General features: G+C 27.1%; 1 protein-coding gene across 5 annotated transcripts in view; it reads right to left on the minus strand.

Moving 5' to 3' along the window:
• Ccn (cellular communication network factor protein Ccn) overlaps positions 1-13,105 on the minus strand; it is a 304,598-nt gene that overhangs the window by 66,692 nt on the left and 224,801 nt on the right. For all 5 annotated transcript variants that reach the window (XM_089223939.1, XM_089223940.1, XM_089223938.1 and 2 more), the window contains one exon: positions 4,672-4,882. In XM_089223939.1, coding sequence (XP_089080065.1) covers positions 4,672-4,882 — 211 coding nt within the window. The remainder of the gene's footprint in view (positions 1-4,671; positions 4,883-13,105) is intronic.

Here is a 13,105-nt window from a genome sequence, read left to right on the forward strand (position 1 = left end):
TCATGATTTAGTTTACTATTATTTATCAGCAGCTATATATTTTAATTGTACAATATAGTATAGAGAGGCTCAAAAACGTACCCTACCTTTTTGGCCAATTTCCTTTTCGATCAAAATAAAAGTTTATATAATACATTTTTAATACAATTATTTAATATACAAGAATATCTGTATATCAATATTTTTTTTTGTGTTAATATGTCACAATATAAAAAAATTAAATAATAATATACAACTTTTATCAGTAATATGTATAATTATAACATATATTAAAAAAAATAAGTTAATAGGTGATTGTTGTAAAATAATGTAAAATATTAGTAATAATAATAAATATTATATAATTCATGTTATACTTATAGAAGATTATTAAAATTATAAGTTACATAAAATGTTATAAAATAAAACATAAAAAATTATTCAAAATGTAAAAATACCTATATATTAACATTATTTGTATGTTAATATTATACTTGATAATTATTGACAAAAATTGCAAATCATTATTTTTTTATTTTAAATTTATTATATAAATTTTTGTTTTAGTCCAAAAGGGAATTGGCTTATTTTATTTGGGGATTTATTGATTCCGCCGAAAGTACCTGCTTAGGAAAAAGGTTTATATTGATTCCGCCGGCTACTGTTTATAATATCTACACATTGATTCCGCCGGACACTGTTCATCCCCCCCCCACCACCAATTGTATGTCTATTTTAAAATGTATAAATGTAACTAATTTTTATCAAATTTTATAATATTTTCATAAAATTTAATCACATGTCTAAATTGAATAAAACTATAATAATTATATAATTCAAAATGAAAATGCATAATCTAATTAATATGTGAATATATTATAAAATGTATAATCTAAATTTTATAAAATTATAATAATTATATAGTTTAAAATAAAAATATATAAATGTTACTACTTTTGATCAAATTTGGTCACATGTCTAAATTGAATAAACTGATAGTAATAACTGTATGTAGGTATAAAATTAAAATGTATATAAGTAACTACTTTTGATAATATTTGGACACGTATTTTAAATAAGTGAACTTAGAAACTTTCTAATTAGACTATACGTTTTAAAATACATATACAATGGGGAAGAGGGGATGAAAAGTGTCCGGCGGAATCGATGTGTAGATATTATAAACAGTAGCCGGTGGAATCAATAGCCGTCGGAGTTGTTATAAAATCGGCGGAATCGATATACGCCCATTTTAATTTGGTCCGAAATGAATGGGCCAAAAAGGGAAGGGTACGGTTTTGGTTGTAAACAGACTCTCCCAGTATAGGTAGAGATGAATAAAAAAAAAAAAAACCGATAACTTTTGATTTTTACCTACGATATCGAAAGTAGATTATACACATATTATATACTATGTATAGTGTATACCTAATGTATATACGTATATTAAATACATATAAATATGATTATAGGTTGGATAGTGTGTGTTATAATAAAACATTTTTTTTTTAAAAATATTTTTATACTTATTTTTTTTTATATATACCCATCTTTTGTATTTATTAGCTATTAGTTATATAGTTTCAAAATGATTAGCTGTTATCCCTATAAAACAGACTTTTTTCCCCCGAGATTCTTTTTCTTACCATCAAGCTCAAAAACTACTGTTTAAAACTTAATCAAATATTTCGTTTAAAGACACGTAAGTTGTAAAAATAAATATTAGGCATGTTAAAAATGAATACTGAACAGTTCGATTGTAATGGATCTTTTGTGAGGGACATAAATCACTCAAATTATATTGACCAGTGGTTTGTATTGTATTGTGAGAGTTTTGACCCAACAACTTCTGCTCTAATCATTATAATACGATAACGTGATAAAAAGAAAATAAAGTATATTATTAAGTAAAAAAAAAACAACGAGGACAATAAAATAAATGTAGAAATAATTTTTAAATACTAAAATTTATAGCATTGCAATAAAACCCTATCGTCATTTTTACTGAATTGGAGAATTGGACATAATAATAGTTATACTCAATTAAATTAAATTAATCGCATTTTAACAAAATTATTTAGGATTACAGATGACGTATTTCATAATAAAGACCTTACACGTCTTATCATTGGATATTTCATCTAATTTGTATTTTTTTTTTTTTAATACCTTCAAATTAGGAAAACTATGGATGAGCAAATGTAAAATGTAATAATAATAATAGCAATAGTAATAATAATAATAGCAATTTATTTTCAAAGTTGTGTTTATTCGAGAAGTTCCCTTTATAACAGAACGCTGTGTCATTATTTACGAACATGACGCACTATATACCTCCTTCGTGTATTGTTACGAAATTATATTGTTATAATAGCATTGATAATTATTAGGAACCGGGGGTGAATCAAATGACAAATGAGCCAAGGTTTTAGTGAGTTTGGAATGGGCTTAAACACGTCGAGAAGATTTTATAGTAAATAAACCTGCACAAGGTGATTCAAATTATACGACTAAAATATTATTATTGTGCAGGTACACGTGAAAGTATTTTGTTCAAAGTATTAATATATATTCCATCAAATAGAAATGAACTTGGTAGTTTGATCCAAGACTGTAGGTATTAATTCAATAGGACATATAAATATAATATTATAATCGTTGGTTACCGATATTCTTCGTCCTAGTTTTAAAAATAATTACATTATATCATATACTTTAAACCCATTTTGATTTATATTAGGTACTATACAATTACGTATAAATATCTTCTACCTATTATTATCTATCTATATGATAAGTATTTGATGAAATTTGTAATTATAAAAAAAATGTACAAAAGCTGCAGTGTGGTAAAATCTAAAAAAATCAATGTCCGTATCGTAGACGACGGATAAAAGATATTACAGTAATATCATCTCGTTATCCCAAAACTGGTGGGAACAGATAAAAGATCGAGGTATAAAAAAATTCAAGATATTATCGAGTATTACTGTAATGGTAATTATTGCCAAGGGATTTCAATTGCGTACGAGACTAGGTTTTGGACGTAATACAGAGTGTAGCAAAAGTGGGTTCCTCAATTCACACAACAAAGAAATTGCACCAAAAACAATATGTATATTGTGTATAGATTTATTATATATTATAGATTTTAGAAAATAAGTAGTTTTTTGATAACAAGACAGCGAGATTCGACTTGTGCCGCTCCCTGTATTATAAAACTAGTAGACATGTGAGTTACCTTGGCCGTGTAAGGTCAACATTTTGACTAGTGAACATTTTTTGATGTTACGTAACATTTTGTACCAGAAGCTTTTTGTGACCATACTGGTATAACTATAATACGTATACCTCAAAAAACCATGTTTAAGTTTCTGGTTTCAGGTGGTTAACGTTACCCCAGAACCCCAACGCTTAAAGAATAATGATAATTTTGACTTGAAAATTATTTTTCATCATGTCATAATATTTTATTATGTGACAATGATTAATAATTGTAACTACAAAAAGAATTAGTGAAGATGTAACCGTTTATAGGTAAATGAAAAATCATAGAAAACCCTTCGGGGATTCGAACGTTTTCAATATTTTGTTTAAACGCACGTACATTTTCTAGATCGAATTACCAAAAAAAAAAAACCATCCAACAAAAGTATTATATATATACCATAATAAATATCGATAGGTATAAACGTGCGCATAATATTATTTTTCAAATATCGCGTTTTCAAGTATTACAATACACAATGCACATAATATAAGTATAAAATACACCTATAGATATTTATTTAATATTACGTCACTTAATATATTTCACTTGTTATTTATTGACATTCGATGGAAATGTGCAAACTGTGGGTCTATTCGACTGCGGAGAATTCGTTACGCTACGACTACCGGATATTTGAATAATACCGAAAACGAATAGTTTGCGCATGTATACATAAATATGTATTTTTGTCGGGTAAACGAATATCATTGTTGGTCGCTGCAGCGAATATTGGTGTGTGTGTGAGGGGGGCACATATAGTGGCTATAGTCATAATATATAGGTATATTTTTGTCGATCGGTGAGCTTGTGGAAAGGTGGATTTGCAATGGGTGGATAGGGGATGATGATGTTCTTGCGTATAAAAAAGCAAATCACACACTCGATGGCGGCGGTAAAAAACCACAATGAGTGAAGATTTAGTCAAATTTTTGGGGAGGGCGTTAAATTTTTTAAAATCAAGTTGACGTTTAAATGGGAAAATACATTTTCGTGATCGCATTCCCCTTTTATTCATGTCTTAAATATTTTCGTTACTTTTATCAGTTTTATCTGAAATAGTATACATAAAAAAAAAAGAAAATATAATTTTTTATTTTGTGAAGTAATAAGGTCGGCAAAACACAAAAGACATACATTGTTGAGTGCGAAAATATCCTGAATTAGACTCCAATTACATATTTTATAAAACAAATAACCGTACAACAATAAACATTGTTAGGTACTTGCCAAGCCTGATGTTTATGTGTGGAGGGGGGGGGGGGTGAAAAGTGGTCTGATCAATAGCAAGCTCAAACACATACCCACTTGTTTGGACAAACGACGATTTACAAATTTACAAAACTATACCTAATGGTTATCATAACATTAACTATGTTTTATTAATCTAAATTATACTAAATACGTGTACGACGCCAACCTACCTCTGCATATGCCGGCCGGGCTGTAGTAGTCGTCGTACTGACACACCAGCCCTTTCCTCTGGTCACACACGGCGATACCATCGCATGGGTCGCCATCCTGTCTGGCGCACACGGGGCAGCAGCCGCATCCGTCGCGGGTGTGCGGCACGCCCGGTTCACAAACTGGGTCCCTGTTGGCGCACTGACACGGGTAGGCACAGTGGGACCGGACCTACGTGTGAGAGAAAGAACAATAAGATAATACGCATAAATGAAAACGAAATAAAACAATTCACCCAAAACAGTAAAACACTCAAATAGTATTGATTGTTTTCGGTATGTTTAAATATTATTCTATATTATACTTAGATATATTTATATATATTATTATAAAGAGGTAAAGTTTTGATGTTGTAGCCTCTAAAGGGAAATCTCTGGATCTACTGAACTGCTTTTGAAAATTTTTTTCCAAATAAAAATCCACAATAGTTATGTGTGTCATAGGCTATATATATTTTCTCAAATTCAACCTCTACAGGGGATGAAAGGGTAAAAATAAAAATTATAACTTAGCTGAGATATAACTGAATTTATGAGTTTAACATTTAGTCATCAGTTTCATTTTATGATTCAAAAAACCCCTAAGAAAGGATTTATCAAAATTCAACCACTAAAAGGGTTAAGGTTATATAATGTAAAGAAAAGAATGTCTGTTTGTTCGGTTTTTTATAATACATTATATACATGTATGGTATCATTGATCATAGACATAGTATGGTATTTAACGCTAGTACAGTGACATAAATGCAACTTCAGCTGCACCGGGGGCGTGTATTATAGTAAAATATGGGTTAATTGTATGAAGAGAGTAATAAAAGTGATGAAGTCAAATTTACATAATAAATTATGTGATAACTTAATAACTATTTTGCATATTTTGTTCTTCTGACATAAAATATAACTAAAAATATAATTAATATGTTAGAAATTAAATATGGATTCGAATAATATCGTACACACATAATATACTCGTATTATATTTAGCTTTGTAGTCGATTATATGTGTTATTTTACCAGTTATTTCTGAAGTAACACTTTTCTTTGTATATACACTATGTGTGTCTATATATATATAGGCACAACTACGACGACGGTCAAATCTACCTGTAAAGCTCAACGTTGGTGATGGGGGTGGGAAGGGTGAGTATTGTCAGCTACCGGATATTTCTGGGATTCCGCAGGGTCACTGTATTTAATACATACATATATAATGAGCTTATATTTAATATTATATACACCTCGTGGCTTAGGTAATAAAACAAACGAAATTCACCCTCTCGAACAGTTCGCAGACAATTTATCTGTTCGGCCCATTTCGCGCGCGGTCCACAGTGTTATACCGTAGACTTTTTCCGTTTAATTTCCAAGCGGTTTCCGTCCCGATCGTCATATTATTTTCACTCTAAGAGGGTTTAAATATCGAAATATCATAATCTATATATTATGTTCTCGTAGTCGTTTGCAATAATTTAAAAATTTTCAACTTAGCTATCACGTTTTTTTTTTTGTGGGGGTTTGGTTAGTTTAGGTACGTCTCGTCATCGTTAATGATTGCATCCCGTTTACCACGCCAAAAGACGGCCTTGCGCGTTTCTCGAATGACACTGAGACACATCGCGATGATTTGGCAACTACCGTAAATAGGTCGTCAAGAGTCGTTTTGGAGCGGCGGCGAGCCAATTTGGCTCATTGTCGACGCACCGTTCCCAGTCCCTATATCAATAAGTCATAATTCTTAATGTCCCATGCCTCAGCGCAATGGTGTCTTATTATATACATGATGCATTGTAATATAATAATCAAAATATGATCGATGGATTCGGTCGCTGACAAGACTCGCGTAACTCAATACAATTACATATTGAGCGTTTTTTGTAATTTCGCCAAACTGATATTAAACTGATTAGATCAACGTTACCTTTGTATTGCATACTCTCATTGGTGTCATAATGTATGTAGGTACATTTACTCTGCAAAGTGTGATATTTTAATATTCGGCCTGAATATTATTATTGTTCATTAAAAAAAACTACGTTAATATTCTTTTAGTTTCTGGGTGGGACGAATGAATATATTGACTTTACAACGATGTGTGTTTTTTTTTCTGTCTGCCAAAACCTTTTGGGGCAAAAAATGATCTGATAATCTACATCAGCATATTTTCTAGTAGTAATAAGATGAATCCAATCAGTAAATCTACGATACTTTTTTATGGCTGTTTGAAGTTAAAATTATGACGAAATTCATCAAAATTTCAAAAAATCTAAAAGATCGAAAAGATCATAATACTTACTGTATTATTATTACGAATTTTTCAGTTTTTCTGGCTATTAAAATTTATTTTCACACTTCCTTTTTTTTTAATTGAATATATTTTATCTGTTTATCAAATAAAAATAATAAGTCATAAGAATAACAAGATAATTATACAAAAACATGAATCACTTAAAAAGGAGACTTAGTATTTTTCACAACTTAAGCAAAAATTTGATTTTTAATACGACTAAAAAGTGCGCAAAAGCATTTTTAAAAATCGTTGGGTAAAAAATTTATAATTTGTGAACGCGCATTTATATTTTTAAAAGTATAGGTAAATGTTGTTTAAAAATCAAATGTAGCACTATATTGTAGGTTGTATTTCGGTTCCAAATGTAGGCTCCTGGTACAAGTTGCTCTAAGATAATGTAATTATACATCAGAATGTTCATTATCATCACTTAAATGAAACAAAAATAATTCAAATGATATTATATAGTGATACTTAAGTTGTTTAAAATATAAAAACATCGGAATTTAAAATTAGTGATCGAAAAAATGAATAAATATTGTAAAATAAATTAATAACAATTTTTTTAAAGTTTTTATACACCATTTATCACATGTCATTTGATAAGTTTTAAGATGTTTACAGATAAAAATAATCTAATCGTGGTACTTATATACATGCTCACTCAGTTTTTAAAATTATAATTGTTTTTTCGATTATTTATGGGGTAAATAGTAAGTAGTAATAGTTTATTATACTATATAGGTTTATACCTAACATAATATTAGTTAGACTATTGCTCTAGGTACCAAAATATAATTAATATTATGATTTATAATATATGGGTTTTAAACATAGCATAGTAATATACTGCACGTAATTTAATCATAAATAATAAATATTATTACGATAAAAATATTACATGAAATATGTAACTTTTATTTGCGTCCATGTTTTACCACGAGTGTGACAAAACATAAGTCAAATATATATAAAAAAAAGTATACCCATATATATTTTTTTCTTTTTTTTGATTAATTCTTTGTTTAGACAGGTATCTACTGTAATTATGTTGATCATACAAAAATACAAGAAAATTGTACGTTTTCTATGATGCAAAATAATACGATATGGATACAATACAATGGAGTGTTATATTGGATTGAGGTACCTGAAAAGATTCACACGGTATTTAATGTTAGACGAAATATGTGTTCCATTGAGAATTTCCTATCGATACTTTAAGTAATGCAATTTCATTCGATGTATGGTTTAGTGCTAATCTCATTTTATCGAAATACGATTCCCGTTAAACTCGAAAAACATAATAATAATAACAATGACTTGATGGTACCTTTTTAATCGCACCTATTTTTTTGACCATTGGGTGTAAAATGATTATCATAAATAATTTACTTTTTTTCTTTTTTTAATCAAGTAATTGAGTTTAGTAACGTTTTTGATCCAATTACAAATACAAACTACAATAAAACATAGGCAGTAGACACCACTAAATACGCAGTTTTTTTTAAATATTATTCCAGTGAAACGTCGACTCGTTACGAATTCCAAATAGATACTAAATAATTGTTTTTTAACGACTATGTAAATGTACTACAATATGCATTTCCTACCAAGTATTAACGCAATTGTACTTTGAATATTAAGTTCCTACATACTAATTTTAAAAGATTTAAGCACTAAATAAAATTTTTACTATTAATATTGTTACCTAAGTCCTGTTTCAACTGTGTGACTAATTATAATAAGATTTAGGAAATATAATATTCAAGAGGTATTAATTTTATGAAAGTTTCATGGTTATTAGGTATCTAAACACATGTGTGCGTCCATTATAGTAGTTATTGATACATAGTTCCAATTGTTGATGTGATAAACATTGATAACGATCTAATTTGATACTATTGATATTATTATTCATAATTTAATCCATTTAATAAAAAATATATTTTTATTTTTTATTATTAATTATGGAATTCCAAGCTAGAATAGCTATTAAAAAAATATATATAATGCATTCTTATGGATATTTCATCATTTGAGAATGACTAGACAAATTTTGAAAATTTGGGGAAAATTCAAAAGCGGTTTTCCACAGAATTTTTTTTTGGTTATAAATGGTTTCCATTCTTTGGATAGTACCATATAATTTAATAATTAACAGTAGTATATTAGTAGAAATATGGTATACTGTTTAAAAATACATTTATAAAAAAGAAACAAATTTTGACTGCACGGGTAACGTTGGGTGTCAGCTAGAGCTTTGAAATTATAGGAGCTAAAAAGGAAAAATATGGATGAAACAATATAAATATATGAATTTTTATTATAATATATTACAAATGTTAATATAATATGCAAAACATTTATTATAAATAGGTACGTATTCATATTATTAAAATTCAAAATCACAAAACAAATATTTTATGTTGTTATTCATTTGCACTAAAAGAAATGTACAACATAGAAAAATAAGATTAAAACATTTTATATAAAGTGAAAAAATGTTTGCATTTTAATATTTTACAGAACGGATAAAGTATAGTTTAAAAAATTTATTCGAAAACACTGTACATTAGAATATCAATGGGATAGAGATTAAATGCACATCGCCCCATTGTCGTTAAATTAAGCTTTCCTAACTTTTTTTTACAATTATAACTTTTAAATCAAAAATAAACGTTTATGAGAAAAACTATGATGAATCAGATAGATCTTTCTGAACTGCATCTGGTAGGTATTTTTATGTTTAATACATTAGCTTTTCTCTTGAATATTTAATAATTGTAATTATATTATTCAAGAGAATAGCTAATGTATTAAACATAAAAATACCTACCAGATGCAGTTCAGAAAAATCTATCTGATTCATCATAGTTTTTCTCATAAATTTTTATTTTTGAATTAAAAGTTATAATTATAAAAAAAAAGTTAGGAAAGCTTAATTTAACGACAATGGGGCGATGCGCATTTAATCTCTACCCAATTCTATAGAGATTCCTTTTTAAATGATGATCTAAAATATTTAATATATTAGATTCTGGACGAAGTGATGAATGTATTGATTTTACAGTGATGTGTGTGTGTGTTTTTTTTTGTGTCTGTGTACAGCATAACTATTCGAAATAATGCTTCAATTTCAAACTTTGGGGGTGGTTTTCGATGTAAAAGTGAATATCCTTGGTGCATTATTTCCAACAGTTTTCGAGAAAAACAAGAAAAAAATGACAGAAAAACGGGAAATTTTTACGCAAAACAAGTTTTCGACCAAATCGATTTTTTTATATGGTTGTAATTAAAAAACTAATTACTGTAAATACTTGAAATTTTCACCAAATGTTTATGTTAGTGTTATCTATATACAGTTTAATTTTCAAAATTTTGACTTTTTTTGAGTTATTTATAGACCACTGAAATTTTCGAATTTTATCAGAATTTTTTTTCGAAGTGTCGGTAAAAAAATTTTGGATGACGAAAAAAAATTGAAAATTGAATACAAGGTTCCTTATGAGTTTTTCTTATTGTAGCTATAAAAAATTAAAAATTGTTAGTTACATTTTTTTTTTTTTTATATAAGCGTTTATAGTTCAAATTTTTACGAAATCTGTCGAAAACGCGAAAATTTCAAAGTAATTTTTAAGTTGAAAAATCATACAATTTTTTGTGTTTATAATTAAGGATGAAAAATACAACAATAAGTTTTCGATAAGTTTTCCTTCAATTAGCTATAGAGAAAAGTCGAAGCATCATTATAGGAAAAATGTTTTGAGCGTTTGAGTTTTAAATTTTTATGAAATCACGTATAACGATTACGATAAAGATTTATCCTCAAACCAGGCATATGTATATTGTATATCTTTGATAATATAAGGTAATATAAATTATAATAACTGCATGCAATGTTTTGGAAAAACTGATTAACCATCATTCCTTATGCAAAATGCGTCCTAATTGAAAAATAAAATATTTGTTTCAAAATAGAATATATGACAATATTTAAATATAATATATCCTAGACAGACAAATCATCTCCGTTTAGAATCGTTTTTCGTATACAATAATACCTATCATTGCATTCAAATTTAACCTACCCTAGTCAGAGGTCCAACACACCACCTAATGTACAGCAGAGCGACATCCACTTACCCGCTTTTTTTTCTTATAATTGACTGAAGAAAATATATAATTTAGAGCTTAATTATTGTTTTTTATTTACTAATAAAATAGTTTTTATAAATAGCCATAAAAAGTCAAATAACTTTAGATCTATACTCTAAAGGACTTTTTTAATCTAAATTACTATTAAAATTTTTGTGCTTATTAAATTTTAATAAAGATTAATATTTTATTTTAAAACAAAAACCTTACATTTATTTTTTATAAGCTCAGAATTATACAACGTGATATTGCGTTTAAATAATTTCGTTTGTCCCATAACCATTAACTAGTTTCTATCTATATCCAAATTTTTATTTTTATTTTTTGTTATTTTTAAGTTAGGTGCGTTGTTTTTGATTCAATATCAAGATGTCAATTATAATTTGAAAATAAAAATACCTTTCTGTTAGTAATATTATGGATGATTAATAATAGCTGTAATGAAACTTTTTAATATGCAGAAACAAATTAAATTATACATTTATACGAGTTTATTGTATTCGGTATATGAGTTACCTAAAAAATTTAGTCGAGGTTTTTTTTTCTGAAAATAAGTGGTTAAATATTAACTGTTTGTTTTAACTTATGAATCGCTATGAAAAATGTTGAGTTTTGATATTGTTTGTGCATATTAATATAATAAATTATGAGTAATTTAATATTATAATATCAAAATCTAACGTTTTTAGTAAGAGTTACAAAATAAAAAGTTTTGGAAATTCTAATTGTTTGTTTTAATTGTACAGAGTAAATTGTATTATATCATAAATACTATTTTAATAGGCTAGTAGGTTGTTTTAAGATAATAACATACTTAAAATGTAGTATTTACCTATTATGAATAATCGATTTAATGCGTATTATGAATGCCAATTTGTGAAACAAGCAATCAGAAATGGAACATAATATTATGTTTTCCAAGATGTTTATAATATTTAATTAGAATTGTAAAGTATACCTACGATGAAAATAACTTTATGCTTTAGTAATTTTAGCATTTTTCTGAGAGCAATAAAAAAAATTAAGCTTTATTGCAAAAATTGAGACAATTTAAAATAATTGAATTTCTTTTTATCTGAACATATTTATTCTATGTAATTATGACAAGCTTAAATGCCACGATAAAGATAATGGCCGACAGAAACCTTACATTTTTTTCTTTGATTTGTCATTATAAAAATTTATTAAAATATACTCGATATAGGTAGTATTTAAAATTGTACAGACGAGAGATTATTTTTTTTTCAATTATTAAAACTACGTTACATTCTTAATATTTATAGTATTAGAAATGTAACTCGTGCGATTTGCTATAAAGCATCAGATTTTTTTTATAAGTATTTATTTTGAAAATTATACGTGCACAAGATTTTCATCTTTATATTACATTTCGTAACTATTGAAACAATTTAATTGAAAAATAAAATAAAAATATCGTATACTTACATTACGCAAGTAAGTTTATAAATGTGTGCTTGAAATGATGTTTAACGTTTACGTCTACTTCAATAGGTCTTTCTTCTTTTGTCAAACACAATTCGTTTGTGTTTTAGCGAATATATATATATATATGTCTATAATTGCACAATCATGCTTTTCGTTTGAAATATTTGGAATGAAAACTAAATTTAGTGTAATATAAACATAATTAACTTTTAGAAATCATCGTATTCAAATTTTTTAAATACAATTCAATTATGTATTTCGGCTGGAATTTCATTAATTTATACTGTCAAAAACAAATTAGAGTATAAACAAAGAATGTTTTCAAAAAATAAAATTACAAATAAAATATTGAATTGTATGATTAAATATAAATTTGACTTGCCTCACAAGTATATATTTAATGGTATGAAAGTATTTTTATTGAAACACTACAAAAATAAATATCCTAAATCCCAATACGCATGTTAAGTATACTGATGGAAAAGATACAATATTTACGATTTG

The sequence above is a fragment of the Diuraphis noxia genome, unplaced genomic scaffold, assembly GCF_037042655.1.
Source record: "Diuraphis noxia isolate RWA-SAM2 unplaced genomic scaffold, SU_Dnox_SAM2 contig0003, whole genome shotgun sequence".
Lineage (NCBI taxonomy): Eukaryota > Metazoa > Arthropoda > Insecta > Hemiptera > Aphididae > Diuraphis > Diuraphis noxia.